We start from the raw sequence: 21308 nt of genomic DNA, 5'->3' as shown, positions 1-21308 counted from the left end.
ATCTTAAATTGCTACCACTTGATGTGTCTTGGCGTGTACATGCTCCTTAAACAGGCTTAAAGCGATTACAAAGTTTACAAACTTTCTTTTAAGGCAACTGCAATATTCACTAACCTATTTATGACGCACATGTTACTTTAAAGAACACTAGACAGCAGAACGCAGGCGTGATGCACATTTTTTTAAGATTTTCCTTTGTCAGGGAGCAAAAAAGTTGGTTTATTTTCCTTGGACCGCATTATTCTTGCACCGAATATCTTTGTTGAATGACCGTCTTTTAAATCTCACCAAAATTATCCCTTATTAAACCATTAACCGTGTAAACGTAACAACATATGTGGTCTTGCAAGCGAAGAGTCAACCCTATGCTTACACCTTCATCTTTCACACACTTACCAACGTTTCAGTTGGGTTGTCGCAACAGAAACTATGCTAGATGTTGGCATATAAACTATGCCCATAATCACTTATAAATGCAGAGCCCAAAAATATCTTCCACCTCCATTAGCTACGAGACGCCGTATAAAGTTTTGAACTACAGATATTTCTTGCACAGATCATTTTCGTCATCCTTATAACCTCAGGTTGCACACCACTGACCTACATTACTGGGGTGTTGACCAGGCTGGGATTGAAATGTTAGCAAAACATGTAATTTTTGTTGAGCACAAAATAAACACATATTAAACAGCAACAACAGTCGCATCCCAAACTGGTTTGTCAAGATCAAAAGCATGTGTCCAGACATCTGAGGTTGGATCGTAAACTTCAACTGATGTCGGGGAGGGATTGCTGTAACTCCTAAATACAACCAAAATTACTGTGAGTTTGGTTAAAAATCAGGAAATTATTACACACGCAACTGACAACAACACACATGTTCTGTATATTTTTATTACTGATATTGGGACACAAAATTTACTTTTACTTAATATCATTAGCAAGGTCAGTCGGTTTTGCGCAAATCACACACTTACATATATTATCGCAGTCAATAAACACTTTCAATTATGAGTAACAAACCCTATAGTGACGTCACAATCACTAGTACAAAACATTCAAACGTAAACCTCACCTCAATCCACCCACAACATAAATCCTCCCATCAATAACACAAGCAGAGTGACGGTAACGATGATTTAGGAGAGGAGAAACATATTTCCATTTGTTGACTCTAGGTTCGTATTCTTCAACTGTTTCCAGGTAGCCACGACCACAACCTCCTGTCAGATTTAAAGTAAAACTTTGTCCAGGAATTTTCTTGGCTTCTGTTTTGTATTTAAGTGAAATAATTGTTCATGTAACTTTAATTACATCATGTGTAAATTAAGTAAAGTTACCTTACATTAATGGATGGAATCCAGAAAATAAAAAACAGGTTAAAAAACTACTAGTTTTAGTTAATATTTAACTTCTGATAACTAACCAATTGCATAGATCTTCCCTTTAATTTCTTCACATGTTAAATAACATCTTGCTTCATTGAGAGAAGCGATTCTTGTGGGGGTTCCAACACGAATATCGTGGAATTCACATGATTGTAAGCGTTGTCTGCCATCACATCCGCCCACAGAAAACAAAACATCTGAAGAAATTTCGAAATCGCTTGTGTTAATATTTATTGTGACGTCATATTACGATTATGTTGTAATGTTACGTAACAATCATTGAGTTAAGCTATGCGTTTAACGTAGAAACAAGGGGCAGTTTTATATCAAGATGTAAATAAAAACTAAATAATATGAAGGTTGATATTCACGAACTCAGTAAGCACGCCAATAATTATTTTTAACATGGGTTTAATCAGAAAAATTTTTTTTACACGAAACGAAATTAAAACTCGTGCATATGACGTCATCACTAAGTAAACAGTTTTGCGACTCCACGGAATATTTGTGAGTAATAAGTGAGTGAGTGTTGTGGGAAGTCTAAAGTTTAAACCGAATTTCACATTTTTGCCTTGCATTGTCAAGAAAAAGGAAAGCCTTCTCTATAAGTTTTGAGAGTTTTCAAGCATATTCTTACTGTCAATTGAACACATTCCATGACCAAATCTTGGTTGTAACATGTTGATATTATTCGTCCATCTGTCTACATCTATGGTGTAAATCAAGTAGGATGAAAATGGATTGAGATCTCCACCATGACCTCCGGAAAGGTAAAGTTGCTCTGTAACATGGAATTGTCAATAAAATAGATTGGGTAACAATAAAACTTGGTTCCCATGCAACTTTTGTGATTGTCAGTAATAAATATTTCTGTAGCATAGCAAAGTACCACCCACAAGATAAAATACAGTAGAATTCAAGTAAGTAATCTGTGTGTTTTACTCAAACTGCTTAGTACATAATTTATCCATTGTTTTTCTTCATATAACTCTGTTTAAATACACTAAGACTTCTTAAACAGTCTTTTACAATTTGAATATGGTGACCTTGTTATAAACGAATCCAAGCATAAAATTTCTCCCTAAACATACCTAAGTGCACAGATTTTATTCTGTTCAATGAATATATGGGGTCGCAAAATGTAATTTAGGTGTCATGAAACATTAACATATTGGTTCCAAAGATATTTGATTTTTTTTAATTGTTATGTTCAATCATGAAACTGACTTCTAATAACAGCCGATGCAGCAGACTGTCGACCTTCACACAAATCGGCAAATTTCATCCAGCGATCACTTCTCTCCAAATTCATCATCTCACAACTTTTTTTTGGACCGTCTCCACCCATTACATAAACTGTGTTTCCAACTTTGGCTGAAGTTGAGCATTTTCTTGCTTTTTTCAGTTTCTACAAATGAAATTGTGAAACTCCGTAAACATTTTATTTCTCAAATGTTAATAAACTTTAATATTTTTATTGTGGTTTAAATATAATTTAACAGTAGTTTTCAACAGCTTATTGTATTTTAATTAATCTGTTATTTTAGCACAAATAAATGGATTTGCTTGTGCAATAAACAAGTTGAAATGCATGGTGTGAACAGTTTTAAAGCACCATGAAGCTATTTTAAACATTAAAGTGCAACCAACTGGTAAATGTTCATGTTGTTTTGTGGCAACATTCCATTTCACACAATCTCGTTTTGAATCCTCTCCACCAATGAGAAGAAATCCTGACAAGCCTGCAATGAATTTTAATATTAAAAATTTGAATGTTTATAAAAAAGACACCACTACAGTTCAGTGCACTGCCTACCCCATGGGGTCTTTAAATAAAAATACAAAAAAGCAAAAACTGTATAGAAGAATGCAGAAGTAATGCCATGCTTTCGCATAGCAAGGCAGGATCGCCCCACTGCGCAGGCCCTTTATAGTGAGGTGATCCTGCCTTGAAAGCATGGTATTACTTCTGCGTTGTCTGATTACGGTGGTGGAGATCCTCTACGCATGTGAAGGATGCCTGACAAGTTGTGTGCTTGCGCAGCATTGTACCTTGGCCACAATATACCCCGTGAAACCAGCTAGCTCAGTTGGTAGAGCGTTGGGCCTAGTTAGCCAAGGATCGTGAGTTCAAACCTCACCGGGAGCTCGCTCCGACTTGTCGGGAAAATGGCTGATCCAGCTTGGCTGCAATGCCTTAGCTGCAATGCCTTGGCTGCGAAGCCTGTTAACCTTCTGTATAGAAGAACTGACTGTTCTCAATCTGTGCATTGCAATGCCATGGCTGTTTTATAACAATTTTTTATTAGGAAAATCAAGTTAGGAAAATAGTTCAAATAACAAGTTAGTCCCCTGCAACAGAAAATTCATTGGAACAAATTGTCCTGATAGGTTTGTGAATAGTGAGTAGCTAGTGCAACACACATGAATATTGATCTGAACACTGAAATATCCTACTTTCACCATTGCAAAAATACTTAACAGAAGATTTTTGATATGTCAATGTTCAAAAAGCTGATACTTAAATTTGACATTCTAATTTTTCATTACATTTTTATCTTACATATCACATGTTTTGTTTGTTACGTTATCACCTGTTTTATTTTACCTGGTTGTTGATGTGATGAGTGGGGTGTGGAATGATCTACTCTAAGGTTACGGTCACTGGGTGGTGTCAGAGGGTTGGTAACAGGTTTCACTTTTTCTGGTGGTAAATTGTACAATATTATAACTTGCAATGAACTTCATCAATGACTAGACATTTATACATATATAATTTGTACAAAGTTCAAAAAGCAATTTATAACTTAAATTAAGTTCGTTTTTAGAAAAATAGTTATCCAAGTATGATTATCTGTTTTCATGCAACAAAAATATATGATGAACAAGATCTATTTAATTGATACATTAAATTTACTTCATTTCATAAGACTTGTGAAGTAGCTGCAATATGGGGTATTCTTACAGCTGTCATACACAAACATCAAACCAACATTTTTGTTGCAAATAACTTCACATGTTGGTATTGATTCTGTCATGCTGCTATGCTCAATGCTAACCATGTCAGATTATCAAAAAGTACAAATTACCCTTTTTACTTCTCCTTGTGGATGGGTTGGGCAAGTCATGATGTACTGGATGATTTCTACCACTGGGTGGGACTTCAGGTGTTGAATGACTTGTAGATCTTCTATTTGCTGTGTTTAGATTTTGAGAATAAAATGAAATACAGAAACCCAAGTCTGTACCCAAACACTTGCCTTGTACTGGTAGTGATTGCTGTTCTCTTTCACTAGGCTGAATGTTGCCCTCAAGTGGTGGCTCAATTTCAAGGTTAACACCTAAATTTAAACACTACTGTTTTATGTAGGTGTTTTCTATTATTTTAAAGCTTCAAGTTCAACATCTAAAAACAACTTACTCTTTTATAGTGAGGTTTTACAGTCTCAAAACTTTTTTAGCAGATAAATCATGTACAATGGAAACAGTAGGATTACTTCCAAGACAAAATTACCTTTACCACTTCTTCCTGGTGATGGGTTGGGCAAGTCATCATCCACTGGAAGGTTTCTTTCACTGGGTGGGTTTTGGGGTGTAACATGTCTTGCAGGTCTTCTGTCTGCATCTAAGATAAGCGAAAATGCAGTTAAATGCATTGCATTTCGGCATTATTTATTCAATCATAAAATTATTATTATGTTTTAGTTCATAGTAATTTGTTACATTTCAATTCATAATAACATAAAGAGCAGTTATTAGCATTAGTTGACAGAATTTTTTCATGTTTGGTTACAAAACCTCTATTTTGCGATGTACTGGGTTGTATCTGGTGTATTTGCATCTGGGCAACTTCAGCAATTGCTATTTCGTCTGAAAACAGTATAGTTTACATCAAAGTTGCTTGGGAAGTAGCAATTCAGCAACATTTGCAATCCCAAGTGTATTGTTGTATGTATGTATGTATGGGTGATATAGGTGTTAATCTACTTTCAAAATCAATGACCTTAGTCAGGGTGGAACAAACGTTGGCTTGGAAGAATTTCTCATAATCTTATCAAAAATAATTTTGAATACTTCTCAAAATTAAAATGCTTTCTTTTCAATTCCTGCAGCTAACTCTATAAGCGCAATGTTTTTGCTTTTGGCCAGGTAGCTTGCATTGAAAAAGGATCACAGCCTCTGACGCCCACATACTTGGATAATTATTTTGCAACAAAAATTGCTCACCTTGTACTTGTGGGGATTGTTGTGCTTGTTCAACTTGATGAATGTTGCCATCAAGTGGTCGGTTAATTTCAGGCCCAACATCTACAAACAAAAACCCTCAACAAATACACAAACAAGAGATATAAAGCATGCATATCAATATATAAGTTCCATTGTACATAAACACTATTGTGGAAGTATGACACAAAACAAACTTGAAATCATGAAACTGACAAACAAAATACTACCATGAAACTTCCATGTCTGTGTTGAAAACTGGCTGAGTGGAACAGTTGGATTGTGGGTTGCTGTTGTATCCACGATATGCATGTTCCTTGCAGCTTTTAATACTTGCTGCAAAATTACTGTGGGATCTTGTTTGGAAAGAAGTTGTTGGAATTCATCATGAATGTCAACCATGTCTGGTCGTTGATTTGGATCTTGATTCCAGCATCTGATCATCGCTCTTTCCATCACATCAACTATTTCTCTGTTGTTTGCATCATTGGTTTCATCCTGTATTTCTCTAATACCTTGAAGGTTTGGACGACCACCATTTTGAATTTTTAGCCAAAAAATATCAGCTGAGGGATATGGCTGCTTGCGTGCCAGCATCACATAATAAATTACACCACAACTGTATGCGTCTTGCTCCTTTTTCGGTTTAACGTCATCAGATAATTTTTCTGGTGCCGCATAGTACAATGTCAATGGTTGTCGTTTTTGTTGACCTTGAATCTGAGTTGCTGCCTGAGTAAAGTTTACAAGCCGAGCACATCCAAAGTCACCAACTACGCAACGCATGTCTATTGTGATGAATATGTTTCCAGGCTTAAGATCGCCATGGACTACACGCTTATCAAGCCCGCAATTATGAATATATGCAACTGCTGATGTTATTTCAGTTGTCATACGAAGAATCAAACACGATCCAAGTTCAATACGTTTATCCAGGAGTAAGACTTCTAAATTACCCCCTTCATAGAATTGCATTACAATCCCAATTGCTCCCGGCCATTTGGTATACCCATGAACAATTGATATGTTGTCATGGCGAATACGTAGTAACACTTCGTATTCTTGGTTAAACCTGAAAATACATGTTGATATTTTTTATGGACAGTTAAACTGGGCCACATAACTTACTCATTCTCCAGCATCAATTGCTCATGTTCTCCACCAGTCATTTTAAAGAATTTGACAGCAAAAAATCCATGTTTTTTATGTTTTCCAATGAAAATTTTGCCAAAACTACCTTGGCCAACTTCACATTTTTCGACATCACAAAATATGTTTTCAGCTTTGAATTCTCTTAACTAAAAATTTAACTTGTTAATGTTGCATGGAGACATTAAACTGCATGATACTCACGATATGAAATGCTTCTGAATCAGCAGTAGGTGGTGTAGAGGCCATTTTTTAATCATATTTTTTTAATTTAACCCATTTCACCAAAACTGCATAAAGATCACCCATTATCTCCTTATCTAAAAACCGATCCCTTATCGTATTTAACATACGACTAGCTGAAAGCAATTATGGACATAACGATTATTTGATAAAATGTTACAAATAAATATCTACGGTTAATTTTAACTAGGCCGAAGCACCCGACCATTGTTTATTTGGACAATGTAAAATGTCCAAAAGGCGTTTACGTTTCCATGACTACAAATTATCAAAGCGTAACGCAAATAAATAACTATTCATCGACCAGTCGATGTTAAAAGATTCCAATACGCCCACCGGGTCAGGAATTTTCAGAAAGACAATCTTTATATTAACTGTTGTTTTAAAAAGGAAAAGGAAAACGGATGAATGTTAAAAAGGTAGGCAGGTTTAGCATATAGCTTCGTCCAACCCAATCCAAGGGCCCCAGTGTTAATTTGCAGTTCTCGCTAAAGATATGCGTCTGTTTCTTTTTACTCGTTTGAATTTATCAAATTACCCTCAACAAACCGATAGTTATAGTGCTGAAAGTAAGCCGGAATGCTGTTCCAATAAGAATTAAACGCCTTTGTGTCCTAAATAATTATGAGAAAATTAATTCAAGTAAATTTGTTCATTCTTTTAAGAAATCTCACTTTATGTACGAAAGTACTATGGTTTATTTTTGTGGTGGAAGTTGTTTTGATTGCTAAACGGTGTATTATTGTGCTTTGATTCGAGAAATTAATACCAACCACCGTTGTTTTTCAATGTATTTTGTCAGTAAAGGCGTTTGCAATACCTATGTTCCGTAAATGAGTTGACACGGGTTTAAAGCGTGATTATTAACCGGCGTCAATAAAAAAATACAGTTGGTGCCACAAAAACACAACATAATATACAAGAAATATGACGTCGGATACATAAACCCCCCATTCTAACAAGTGTTTCGTGGTTCAGCAAGATTCATCTGGTCCATTGGTATTCGCCTTGAGTAGTAGCCACATACACGCAATCCTCGCGTACATCCTTGTAATGACCTCTCGGGCATATAGGAGTACTTATAAAGCGGTCGTTACGCTTCAGCGAGCACACGTGGTAATTTACATCACAAACACAATATATAACACTCCTCCCTACAAACAAATCCTAATTCTCACATCTATATCTGGATGGCGGATGTCGAGTTCTCGTAGGATAACGAGCATGAGTGTCGTTCGAAAGGTTGGAACGGTTATCAAAAACAAAATCGTCGAAACACGGCGAATTACATTGTGCAATATCACGAACGGTATTTCCTGACATGTCGATTATCTGATTAATGTGACGTTTCCAAAGAAATTTACTGTTTACACGTACAAGATAGGTCAGTGGGCCGAGAATTTTTTCAATAACTCCAATTGCCCACCACTTGCTCCGAGCGCGATAATCAAGAGTTGCCACTTTTTGACCAACTGCAAATGTTCGTGGCGGTTGCCCGTGGTGTTTGTCGATATGCTTTTCTATACATTTCTCGACCCTTCCCTCTCCCGCGGGTTGAATAAGATCCAGGCGGGTTCTCAGATTGCGCTTGATGAACAGCTTGGCAGGGGACTCTCCTAACAATGCATGGGGAGCATTGCGGTAGGACAGCAAAAATCTTGATAGTTTGCTTTTGATGTCTCCGGTATCGTTTGGCATTGACTGTAAACCTCTCTTGACGGTTTGAACGAGCCAACGTGGTCCAGCCAACGTGGCAAAAATATCAGTTACTTTGGGCAAGGGATATTGCTCTATGTTTAAGACTGAATTTTAAGGTTACTTTAAAATCTCCGCACAATCTTACTGAACCATCCTTTTTCAACACGGGTACGACAGGGGTTGCCCACTCACTGTAGGGAACGGACTCCAATATCCCTTCAGATGTCAGCCTCTCTAAATCAGTTTCAACTTTTTGCTTTATGGAGTATGGAAGTGATCTGGCCTTACAGAAAACAGGTTTTGCGTTAGATTTGAGATACAATTTTCCTTTCCTTTTAATGTTCCTAATTTGTCATCAAACACCTCTGGAAACTCGGTGACCAGCGGACAGTTTGTTACATTAAACTTCAAACAACTAAAAACTTCATGACTTCCAGATTTACAAAAGGCACGCAGCCACTCACGACCAAACAAAGTCGGGCCATTTATTTCCACAACATAAAGTTTCAGGTATTGATTAGGACTGTAAAGTATTTGCCTTCAGGTACAGCCACATACATTCAATCCTCGCGTAAATCCTTGTGATGACCTCTCGGGCAAAGCGAGCGTTCATATTTTAGGTTGGCTTGGGCTGCGATTCTATTGCTTTCTAACTCGATATCCTCTAAGGCTGTAGACTTTAGGCGCCGTGTTTGGTCAGCTGAAACTGCTTCCAGTCGCACCAGCACGAGGAGGCACACAGATGACTTAGTGTTCAAGCCAAATAGGCCACAAACAACCCAGCGACCAACCTGTAAAATACTTAAAACAGATGTTAAACATATGTGATAGTAATTAATCTGTGTATTTTACTCAAACTGCTTAGTACATAATTTAACCCTTGATTTTGTTCATATAACTCTGTTTTTACACACTATGATTTCTTAAACCGTCTTTTATAATTTGAATATGGTGACCTTGTTATAAACGAATCCAAGCATAAAATTTCCCCCTAAACATACCTAAGTGCACAGATTTTATTCTGTTTAATGAATATATGGGGTCGCAAAATGTAATTTAGGTGTCATGAAACATTAACATATTGGTTCCAAAGATATTTGATTTTTTTTTATTGTTTTGTTCAATCATAGCAACTGACCTCCGACAACAGCAGATGCAGCATTCTGTCGACCTTCACACAAATCAGCAAATTTCATCCAGCGTTCACTTCTCTCCAAATTCATCAACTCACAACTTTTTGTTGGACTGTCTCCACCCATTACATAAACTGTGTTTCCAACTTTGGCTGAAGTTGAGAATGTTCTTGCTGTTTTCAGTTTCTACAAATGAAATTGTGAAACTCCGTAAACATTTCATATCTCAAATGTTAATAAACTTTAATATTTTTATTGTGGTTCAAATATAATTTAACAGTAGTTTTCAACAGGCAGCCAATATATTTGCAAAGATTATTCCTTTATATGTGAAACTGTCAAAAGGAAATATCACAATTGAGCTCACCCCTGATTGTGATGCAAAAATTTTTCTCTAACATTTTTGTGATTTTACATCGATTTACTTGTATTATGTTGCTATTGCTGCTAAGCATATTGTATTTTAATTAATCTGTTATTTTAGCACAAATAAATGGATTTGCTTGTGCAATAAACAAGTTGAAATGCATGGGGTTTACAGTTTTAAGGCACTGTGAAGCTATTTTAAACATTAAAATGCAACCAACTGGTAAATGTTTATGTTGTTTTGTGGCAACATTCCATTTCACACAATCTTGTTTTGAATTCTCTCCACCAATGAGAAGAAATCCTGACAAGCCTGCAATGAATTTTAACATTTAAAATTTGAATGTTCATAAAAAAGACACCACTACAGTTAAGTGCACTGCCTACCCATGGGGTCTTTAAATAAAAATACAAAAAACAAAAACTGTATAGAAGAATGCAGAAGTAATACCATGCCTTGCTATGCGAAAGCATGGTATTACTTCTGCGTTATCTGATTACGGTGGTGGAGATCCTCTACGTATGTGAAGGTCGCCTGACAAGTTGTGCGCTTGTGCACCATTGTACCTTGGCCACAATATACCCCCTGAAACCACTGAGCTAGCTCAGTTGGTAGAGCGTTGGGCCTAGTTAGCCCAGGGTCGTGAGTTCAAACCTCACCGGGAGCTTGATTTTTCAGATCTCGCTCCGACTTGTCGGAAAAATGGCTGATCCAGCTTGGCTGCGAAGCATGTGAACCTTCTGTATAGAAGAACTGACTGTTCTCAATCTGTGCATTGCAATGCCATGGCTGTTTCATAACAATTTTAAATAGGAAAATCAAGTTAGGAAAATGGTTCAAATAACAAGTTAGTCCCCTGCAACAGAAAATTCATTGGAACAAAATGTCCTGATAGGTTTGTGAATAGTGAGTAGCTAGTGCACCACACATGAATATTGATCTGAACATTGAAATATCCTACTTTCACCATTGCAGAAATACTTAACAGGAGATTTTTGATATGTCAATGTTCAAAAAGCAGATATTTAAATTTGACATTCTATTTTTTCATTACATTTTTATCTTACATATCACATGTTTTGTTTGTTACGTTGTCACATGTTATATTTTACCTGGTTGTTGATGTGATGAGTGGGGTGTGGAATGATCTACTCCCAGGTTCCTGCCACTAGGTGGTGATACAGGGTTGGTAACAGGTCTCAGTTTTTCTGGTGTTAAATTGTATAATATCATAATTTGCATTCGCAAAAAACTTCATTAATGACTAGACATTCATACATATATAATTTATACAAAGTTCAATTGATAAAAGCAATTTATAACTTTAATTAAGTGCGTTTTTAGAAAAATAGTTATCCAAGTATGATTATCTGATTTCATGCAACAAAAATAAATGAAGCACAAGATCCATTTAATTGATATTTTAAATCTACTTAAGACAATCATTTCATAAGACTTGTGAAGTAGCTGCAATATAGGGTCTTCTTACAGCCGTAATACACAAACATCAAACTAACATTTTTGTTGCAAATTATACTTCACATGTTGGTATTGATTCTGTCACGCTGCTATGCTCAATGCAAACCATGTCAGATTATATATATACCCTTTTTACCTCTCCTTGTAGATAGCCATCCTCCAATGGGTGGAGGTTCAGGTGTAGAATAACTTGTAGATCTTCTACTTGCTGTGTTTAGATTTTGTAAATTAAAAGAAATAAAGAAACACAAGTCTGTACCCAAACACTTGCCTTGTACTTGTAGTGATTGCTGTTCTCTTTCACTAGGCTGAATGTTGCCCTCAAGTGGTGGATCAATTTCAAGGTTAACACCTAAATGTATACACTACTGTTTTATGAAGGTGTTTTCGATCATTTTAAAGCTTCAAGTTCAACACCTAAAAATAACTTACTCTTTTATAGTGAGGTTATACAGTCTCAAAACTTTTTTAGCAGATAGATTATGTACAATGGAAACAGTAGGATTACTTCCAAGACAAAATTACCTCTTCCACTTCTTCCTGGTGATTGGTTGGGCAAGTCATGATCAACTGGAAGGTTTCTTTCAATGGGTGGATTTTGGGGTGTAGCATGTCTTGCAGATCTTCTGTTTGCATCTAAGATAAGCGAAAATGCAGTTAAATGCATTGCATTTAGGCATTATTTATTCAATCATAAAATTATTATTATGTTTTAGTTCATAGTAACTTGTTATATTCCAATTCATAATAACATAAAGAGCAGTTATTAGCATTAGTTGACAGAATATTTTCATGTTTGGTTACAAAACCTCTATTTTGCGATGTACTTGGTTGTATCTGGTGTATTTGCATCTGGGCAACTTCAGCAATTGCTAATTCGTCTGAAAACAATATAGTTTACATCAAAGTTGTTTGGGAAGTAGCAATTCAGCAACATTTGCAATCCCAAGTGTAATGTTGTATGTATGTATGGGTGATATAGGCTTTATTTTGCTTTCAAAAACAATGACCTTTGTCAGGGTGAAACAAACGTTGGCTTGGAAATATTTCTAATAATCTTATCAAAAATAATTTTGAATACTTTTCGAAAATTAAAATGCTTTCTTTTCAATTCCTGCAGCTAACTTTATGCTTTCGGCCAGGTAGCTTGCATTGAAAAAGGATTACAGCCTCTCACACACACATACTTGGATAAATATTTTGCAACATAAATTGCTCACCTTGTACTTGTGGGGATTGTTGTGCTTGCTCAACTGGATGAATGTCGCCATCAAGTGGTCGGTTAATTTCAGGCCCAACATCTACAAACAAAAATCCTCAACAAGAATTACACAAACAAGAAATATAAAGCATGTATATCAATATACAAGTTTAGTTGTACATTAACACTATTGTGGAAGTATGATACAAAATAAACGAAATCTTACAAATTATTTCACATGTTAGTATAGGTCTAAATGTCTAAACTTTAACTGGACAAAAATGTTTCCAACCCCTGTTACGCGGAGGCAATAAGCCCATGAAAAGTTTTGACAGATCATTATTTATTACTCTTAACCCATTTTGGTGCAGAGAAACACTATATTGCTTGCCATTGTTTGTAAAATTTTGTGACTGAAAGTGACTAATTAAAGCACTGTAGCTGTGAAGGTGATCCAAAATATTCTCTTTGCCATGTATAATCATGTCATGTTAATCATAATTAAAACTACTATGCAGTCAACTCCAACCACGAAATGGTATCTGGTAGGCATTGACAACCATGGTTTCGATCCACCAATCACAATCTTATTGTGAGGCATTAAATAAATAAAACATGTTGAAATATGCTGTTTGGTTGAGAAACACAAGTCTGTGCCCAAACACTTGCCTTGTACTTGTAGTGATTGCTGTTCTCTTTCACTTGCCTGAATGTTACCCTCAAGTGGTGGATTACCTTCAAGTCCAACACCTAAAAAAATGTACTGTTTTATAAAGGTATTTTCAATCAGGTTGAAGATTTAAGTCCAACACCCAAAAATGACCTACTATTTCATAATGTGTTTATTCAATCACAAAACTTGTGTACAATGAAAACAATAAGTTTTTTTAAAATAAAATTACCTATTTCACTTCTTCCTGGCGGTGGATTGGGCAAGTCATCATTCACTGGAAAGTTTCTTTCACTGGGTGGGTTTTGGGGTGTAGCATGACTTGCAGATTGACCACTTGTATCTTAAGATATGTAAGTCTATTGAAATACAACAAAATACAGACACAAAAAACAAAATTATTATTTGCATGATCAGAAACATAGTTATTTAGTCTGGGTAGCTGGTGCTATGCTTTTACATTGTATTTTTTTTATGCACCAGTTTCCTGTAAAGTTAGGTCAAACTTGGTGACAATAACTGCTTTGTAAATGTTTTGGGAATGGGCAGTTCAGTGAAACTTGCATTTCTAACATCAAAAGAATGTGTTTCATTTACTGGCGTTAATGATTTATATTTAATTTAGCATTTCAAAACATGGCAAATCTGGCAATTATTTTCAACAAAAGAAGCAATCCATCACAATATCACAAAGCAAAGTTCTTACCTTGTACTTGTGGTAATTGTTGTGCTCGTTCAACTGGCTGAATGTTGCTCTCAAATGGTTGAATCATTTCAGTTTCTATGTGTACATACAAAAATACTAAACAATTACAGTATAGTGAAAATAACTCATATACAAATTAGCTGTGCACACAAACAACAGCACTTGATTGTTTGTAAACCCTAAAAAATACTAAAAACATATCAATATAAACTAACAAAACATTTTGAAGATTCTCACCAACTGGTAGTTTTGGCTTTGTGACATCACTTGAATCTGTTGCAGTCCACATACTTTCTCCTGCATAACAAAATATAATCATGCATTTTGTTTTATTTAACACTTGCCTTGTGCTTGTGGTAATTGGTGTTCTCTTTCAATTTGGTGATTATTGCCCTTAAGTGGTAGATTAACGTCAAATCCAACACCTACAAATTTAATTATTTGGCTACTGTATACAAGCAAAGTGGAGCCAGCAATATGATTTCTGTGAGCTGTAGACAGATGGCCATTGTTTTGACCTATAAGGTTTCATTAGCTTGGTGTGAATCTTCTAGATGTCTTTGCCGACCAAATGGCCAGGCTGCAAAGTTGTCTAGAAGAGGCCCCCAAGCTGCACTGATGAGAACTTATAGGTTGAAACAGTAGCCATCTGTAGCTCACAGAAATTATTTAGCGACTGTTTTGCAATCATTTTTTGTCATGATGATTATATTTGACAAAAAAAATTGTTACAACCACTGTTACTACCTCTTCCACTTCTTTCTGATAATGGGTTGGACAAGTCAGCATCCACTGGAAGATTTTTTTCACTGGGTGGGGTTTGGGGAGTAGCGTGACTTGCAGGTTGTCCACTTGTATCTTATGACGCAATAAACCAATGAATAAAATGTATGGAAAAATGAATTATGTCTAATTTACATCAGTAAGGCCAAACAATGGGGTGCGGAACATTTTAGTTAAGGGGCTTGTGTGTTGCCTAATTTACATCAAGGTTTTTTTGGGGCAGTATTTCTGTCAGAAATTTAACAAAACTTGCAATCCAAGGTGTTCGTTTGCAGGCATGGTTGCATTATATTTAATTCAACACTTTGGGACAATGACAAAAAAGGTCAGACATTTGGGTGCGGAAAATTTTTAGTTAAGGGGCTTGTGTGTCAAACTTAATATTTTGCCATATACCGATTAATTTAGTTATGTTCTTTAAACACAATGAAAATCAGTTGCTAATTCCAACAATCATATGAACAAGGCAATGAAGTTAACTATTGCGGAAACTCTTGGGTCAGATACCACTGACATAACAAATAATAATACTTGCCTTGTCTTTGTGAAGGTTGTTGTGTTCGATCTCTTGGTTGAATGTTTGCCCCAAATAGAGGATCAATTACTGGACCAATATCTACAAAAAAATTATTTTACAGTAAAATTGCAAAATTATAAAGCAAAAAAGTTGCACCATTCCACAAAATAGTCTGAAAAAAATAAATCATGTAAAACTTACCATGAAACTTCCATGTCTGTGTTGAAAACTGGCTGAGTGAAACAGTTGGATTGTGGGTTGCTGTTGGATCCACAATATGCATGTTCCTTGCAGCATTTGCTACTTGCAGCAAAATTACTGTGGGATCTTGTTTGGAAAGAAGTTGTTGGAATTCATCCCGAATGTCAACCATGTCTGGTCGTTGATTGGGATCTTGATCCCAACATCTGATCATCGTACTTTCCATCACATCAACTATTTCTCTGTTGTTTGCATTGCTTTGCTCTCTTAGGCTTTGTATTGCTTCACAGTCCGGTCGTTGACCCTGCCTAATTTTGTTCCAGAATCCTTGTTCTGACTGGTATGGTTGTTCACGACTTAACATCTCAAAATAGATGATACTGCAGCTGTAGGCATCCTGTTCTTTTTTAGGTCTTGCATCTTGAAGAATCCTTTCTGGTGCTGCATAGTAAAGTGTCAACCCCTGTGATTTTGATTGACCGGGAAGTTGAGTTGTTGATCCTGATGTCAGTTGGACCAATCGGGAACATCCAAAATCACCAATTATGCAATGCAAGTCAGGTGTCATGAAAATATTTTCTGGCTTCAAATCTAAGTGAAGCAATCGCTTGTTGATTCCACAGTTGTGAATGTAGGCAACTCCTGATGCTATTTCAGTTGCCATGCGAAGAATCAAACCAGGGCCCAGTTCAATATCTTCATCCAGGAGTAGAATTCTCAAACTTCCACCTCCATAGAATTGCATTACAATCCCGATTGCTCCTGGCCACTTGGTGTATCCATGAACAGTTGATATGTTGTCGTGATGAGATCGCAGTAAATTCTTATATTCACGTCTGAATCTGCAAGAAATTATACATGATTATGTGCATATAGCTTTCCACTTTGAATAAGATGCTGTTAAATGTCACAATAAGCAAACGTTTTAACAAACACAACTGCGTTCATCATCGGTGCAACTATTAAATGACTGAGACTGTCTGCACTGGCTGTGCTCACCAATAGGAAGATGGATGAAAAGATGAGAAAGAAAACAAAATCATAATAATGATGACAGCATGAGAATTTGCAAGGCAGTGATATTTTGTCAAACTGAAGTGCACAACTATGTGGTAAATGTACAGGTAAAACAGCATGGAGTGATCACCGATATTAAGTAATGGTCTGTAATGTTGGATAAGGCCTTTTTCGAATTAATAGTTTGGTTTTTACTTTAGATCTGTGTAGAATATGTGGTGTTTACCAGTTAACTATGCTTCTGTCTTCATGTTGGCGCAGCTGGTGCAATCACCTCAGTCATTTAACAATTGCACTAATGATGAACTTACTTGTGTTTGAAACATCTTTAAATTTTTCAAATAAAGTTGAATAATGACATGCTGCCATTAAAAATATTGGCAAAGGTATGAAACCCCAATCTTACATTTTTTCAAACTGATGTTGTTCATGTTCTCCACCAATGAATTTTAAACACTTCACAGCAAGAAATCCAACTTTTTCATGTTTTCCAAGCAAGACTTCACCAAAACTACCTTGACCGACTTTACACAGTTTGACGTCACACTTGATGTTTTCTGCTTTGAATTCCCTCAGCTGAAAATAAATATTACTTTAAATTACCACATGATTTTGTTAAAATGCATTCAACGCACAAAATTGTGATATACTTACAATATCAAGTGCTTCTTGTTCATTACCAAACGAGGCAAAAGCCATTGTTTAGTTTTAAATAATATAATTGTTCTTATAATAATTGTTCTTCAAGCAAATGAATTTCCTACATTGTAATTGTTAGTCCTGGACACAAATTAGGTTATATTTATTTATTAAAATCATCCAACCTAACTTCAAACTTTTTGAAGTCGACAAAAACAAATTAAATTATAACCTATTTGCACAGAACTCGTATAGTTTGTTTAACGTCGTCACAGTCCGCTGCATCGGTACCCAAGGTAACAGAATCTGTTCATGCGTGAATGATTACAAAGCCGTTGATTATAATCATATCTACAAAACTATTAAACCTAAAAATGACTTCACAAAAATTATCGTACAAATTATCACTGCGACTAAATTCTTAAAAAACCAACGATCTTAGAATGTACAACTCGAGTACCAGAACGGCAATTCGAATGTTTTGTCCTCGGTTGATTCAAGTGGACAAGAGAAAAACAAAACTCGAAAAAATGTTTGGTTTGTTGTATTTTTGTTTTTTTCGTGCGCATTCCTCCGAAATCCTCGATAATGTGACGGATTAAGGCAATTTTGAGTTGTAATTGCGTAACATTTCCTTTTTCCTCTTCCACGTTGTGTTATAGCTATGTCACGTGATCTACCGTTTGAATCGCATTGTATTTGCATACAAGAGAAATATACCGTAGTATTTGTCTAAAACTTGATGTATCCGGAAGTTTCCACAATGTTTTTCATCGACCAAGGGAAATGCCTCAAATAAACCCATCATATGGTTCGTATGCTCGTCGCGGGACGTTGAATCGAATTTTGCTGGTGGAGCAAAACTATGTTGCGGACTCCCGCTCTCATAAGTTACTCTTGCTTTGCTCAGTGTTTGAGAAATAAAAGTTTAAATTTTAAAACACGACGGCCATCTTTCGATATTTTCTAATTTTGTCACTGCGTGCGATGACTGGGTTTAACTTTAGGTTACAGAACTAGAAATTACAAATTATAGAATCATGCAGCCCATTAAATCTATGGTGAAAGCAGTCTGGTAGTGGCGTACACCTTGTTCACAATTGAAATATTATATTGATGTAACCTCACTTTGACAGTCATTGACTTTGTATTATTTGTGACTTTGGGGTTTGCTTCCGTAACCACTCCCAACTCATAGCAAGATGAACGAAAATAAAGTCCACGTTATTACGCGCACGAGTTGTCCATACTCGCATGGGTTCAGACCCAGCACGAACCGTTTATAAATACACGCCTGACATCTAGCGGAATAACAAAAGTCGTAAGCAGTGTGGCTGCAAATCAGGGCGTTTCTTCTAATAAGGGAAGAATACGCAGGGCGAAGGCTTTTAATTGGCGATCTCACTCAACCTTAGTATTGTGAAATATAATATCATTGCTGCCAAGTGGGATCAAAGGCATTTTTCCCCAGGACAAAAGTCTGTGTATGGGACACGAAAACACTCGCTCTCGGTGAGGTTTGAACTCACAACACCGCGATACAACGGGACGCTGTTTCATTTGATGGTCAAGAAAAACTAGTGAACAAGCGAACAAATTGCCAGGCGACTATTTCATATGCCAAGTCAAGATTGCCAACAAACAAGTTCGTTGTTGGTTTTAGTACAAGCAAAACGACTACCATAGAGCCGCTGCGAATGTGGATGTTTCGTAAAAGCCGTGGAATTTCGTTTCCAACAATCAAGCGTAAGTTATATTTTCATTTTTCAGTTAATTTGACGATACTGATACGCCACGTTAAAGATTGCTTTTAGCTGATTATTTAACTATTGCAGAGCAAATCCGGCCGGTAATATTCCCTTCCAACGGGAAGACTGCATTTACATTTATCTTGTAGTATATCACCGATGTTTTTGTAAGAGTTGTTCGTACGCGAGGTAAGAGTTTGTTTTCATTCAGCAAATCAACCCCACTAACAAGGACGACGCACAAATTTTTATCCACAGTTCAAGAAAACAGTACTTGAAAAAAGCGAAAAGTGTTTAACGCTCGACACGCATGATCATAATGGATAACTGTTGGAACACCCATTAGACTTATTCCCATGTTGCACAATAGAGGTAGTTGCAGTTATCAAAATATCCGTCATTACAATTATTTAATACCACCTATTTCTTGGACCCAGTAAATCCAGTACTTTCCGACGATTCACTTGCAAGAAAGATAATTCACTAATTAACGACCATCGGTAGTTCCGCCGTCACCAACCAGTCATGGCAACAGATGCCCATGCTTGTGTCGAGGGACTTCTTTATGCGGGCGATACTTCTGGGTTCGAGGCCACCGCGACATTACCAAGATGGACAACCAAAAAAATAGATTTAATGGTGAATTGTGGCGACCGCACTGTTCGCCTGTGCATTGCCTGTTACTAATGCTGTGGTATCCGCTTTATTAAACGTGTCTTGTGTTGCTTGCTCTTCCTATACCGCACAACTTGCTGAATAAGGCTTCAACCGCTTTAAAATAGCTCTTTGTAAAAAACAATGCCTTTACATACAGAACAAAGATATATTTACAAACTTATGTGTTGCTGTCCGCACTACAATTGCTGGCCAACGAAAATTAGATCGCGGGCTAATTTTGCAGTACGCTGCCATAAAAGATTTCACAACGGAACAATTACATAAATTTTGTTCCACGGCAAAACAGTTAAGCCCATTTTCAACAACAAATAATCCAACTCACTCAACATATATTTCGTGGTTGCACGTTTATCTAAAAAAGGAAAAAAGTTGCAACAGACATGTTACAAGTCGCGGAGTGAAAAACCGAACATTGACGTCGGTTTGTCGACTGCAAAAAAAACACATCTTAAACAGCAACAACAGTCGCATCACAAACTGGTTTGTCAAGATCAAAAGCATGTGTCCAGACATCTGAGGTTGGATCGTAAACTTCAACTGATGTCAGGGGATCGCCGTAAAGCCTAAAAGAAACCAAACTTAATGTGAGTTTTTTCAACACTAGCAAATTCCTACTTTGAATGTTCATAAAAAAGACACCACTACAGTTAAGTGCACTGCCTACCCCATGGGATCTTTAAATAAAAATACAAAAAAACAAAAACTGTATATAGAAGAACACAGAAGTAATACCATGCTTTCGCATAGCAAGGCAGGATCGCCCCACTGCGCAGGCCCTTTATAGTGGGGCGATCCTGCCTTGAAAGCATGGTATTACTTCTGCATTGTCTGATTACGGTGGTGGAGATCCTCTACGCATGTGAAGGTCGCCTGACAAGTTGTGCGCTTGCGCACCAGTGTACCTTGGCCACAATATACCCTGTGCGTTGGGCCTAGTTAGCCCAGGGTCGTGAGTTCAAAACTCACCGGGAGCTTGATTTTTCAGATCTCGCTCCGAATTGTCGGGAAAATGGCTGATCCAGCTTGGCTACAATGCCTTGGCTGCGAAGCCTGTGAACCTTCTGTATAGAAGAACTGACTGTTCTCAATCTGTGCATTGCAATACCATGGCTGTTTCAAAACAATTTTAAATAGGAAAATCAAGTTAGGAAAATAGTTCAAATAACAAGTTAGTCCCCTGCAACAGAAAATTGATTGGAGCAAAATGTCCTGATCGGTTTGTGAGTAGTGCGTAGCTAGTGTTGTGAATTTTTTTAAATGCACCACACATGAATATTGATCTGAACATTGAAATGTCCTACTTTCACCATTGCAGAAATACTTAACAGGAGAATTTTGATATGTCAATGTTCAAAAAGCAGATTTTACATGTTTTGCTAAGGGGGTTGTCAAGCACACATGTAAATGTTATCTCCTCACAGATAACGTCTGGCGTAGAATCCAAACCCATTGCACTGGGATGTGATG

The 21308-nt window shown here is 36.6% G+C and overlaps 2 protein-coding genes across 5 annotated transcripts; both read right to left on the bottom strand.

Moving 5' to 3' along the window:
• Positions 1–639: 639 nt before the first annotated feature.
• LOC145905031 (uncharacterized) lies at positions 640–17558 on the bottom strand. 4 transcript variants are annotated; one of them, XM_082992414.1, is made up of 23 exons: positions 17431–17558; positions 17183–17352; positions 15760–16601; positions 15577–15657; positions 15006–15116; positions 14496–14555; positions 14259–14333; positions 13785–13895; positions 13552–13632; positions 12902–12982; positions 12491–12562; positions 12207–12317; positions 11947–12033; positions 4903–5007; positions 4649–4729; positions 4478–4585; positions 3997–4092; positions 3039–3130; positions 2616–2796; positions 2026–2169; positions 1427–1585; positions 1076–1223; positions 640–801 (listed from the first exon to the last, which is right to left on the bottom strand). In XM_082992414.1, the coding sequence occupies exons 1-23, from the start codon at positions 17473–17475 to the stop codon at positions 684–686; spliced, it is 3159 nt and encodes a 1052-aa protein (XP_082848540.1). In that variant the 5' UTR covers positions 17476–17558; the 3' UTR covers positions 640–683. The 4 variants fall into 4 exon arrangements, with proteins under 4 accessions (XP_082848540.1, XP_082848543.1, XP_082848542.1 ...); XM_082992417.1 differs by having other exon boundaries at positions 4487–4585; XM_082992416.1 differs by having other exon boundaries at positions 4909–5007.
• LOC145905551 (uncharacterized) lies at positions 7813–11300 on the bottom strand. The gene is made up of 4 exons (XM_082992788.1): positions 10862–11300; positions 10423–10514; positions 9841–10021; positions 7813–9503 (listed from the first exon to the last, which is right to left on the bottom strand). Exons 1-4 carry the CDS (start codon positions 10998–11000, stop codon positions 9457–9459), a joined length of 459 nt encoding a protein of 152 aa, XP_082848914.1. The 5' UTR covers positions 11001–11300; the 3' UTR covers positions 7813–9456.
• Positions 17559–21308: the final 3750 nt, after the last annotated feature.

Source organism: Ascidia mentula, chromosome 1 (genome assembly GCF_947561715.1).
Source record: "Ascidia mentula chromosome 1, kaAscMent1.1, whole genome shotgun sequence".
Lineage (NCBI taxonomy): Eukaryota > Metazoa > Chordata > Ascidiacea > Phlebobranchia > Ascidiidae > Ascidia > Ascidia mentula.
Note: the sequence above shows the minus strand (reverse complement) of the source record. Positions and strands in the feature narration are given on the sequence as shown.

What these genes read in the sequence shown, in the direction of transcription:
- LOC145905551 (XM_082992788.1), bottom strand. Translation starts at nt 11,000, where the DNA reads ATGAAACAGCCATGGCATTGCAATGCACAGATTGAGAACAGTCAGTTC. An exon ending in AACAACATAAACATTTACCA is followed by an intron (nt 10,022 to 10,422) that starts GTTGGTTGCATT and finishes TTTCATTTGTAG; the next exon opens with AAACTGAAAACAGCAAGAAC. An exon ending in TGCATCTGCTGTTGTCGGAG is followed by an intron (nt 9,504 to 9,840) that starts GTCAGTTGCTAT and finishes ATCTGTTTTAAG; the next exon opens with TATTTTACAGGTTGGTCGCT.
- LOC145905031 (XM_082992414.1), bottom strand. Translation starts at nt 17,475, where the DNA reads ATGGCTTTTGCCTCGTTTGGTAATGAACAAGAAGCACTTGATATT. An exon ending in ACAATCCCCACAAGTACAAG is followed by an intron (nt 12,563 to 12,901) that starts GTGAGCAATTTA and finishes TATTGTTTTCAG; the next exon opens with ACGAATTAGCAATTGCTGAA. An exon ending in ACCAGGAAGAAGTGGAAGAG is followed by an intron (nt 12,034 to 12,206) that starts GTAATTTTGTCT and finishes GTATACATTTAG; the next exon opens with GTGTTAACCTTGAAATTGAT.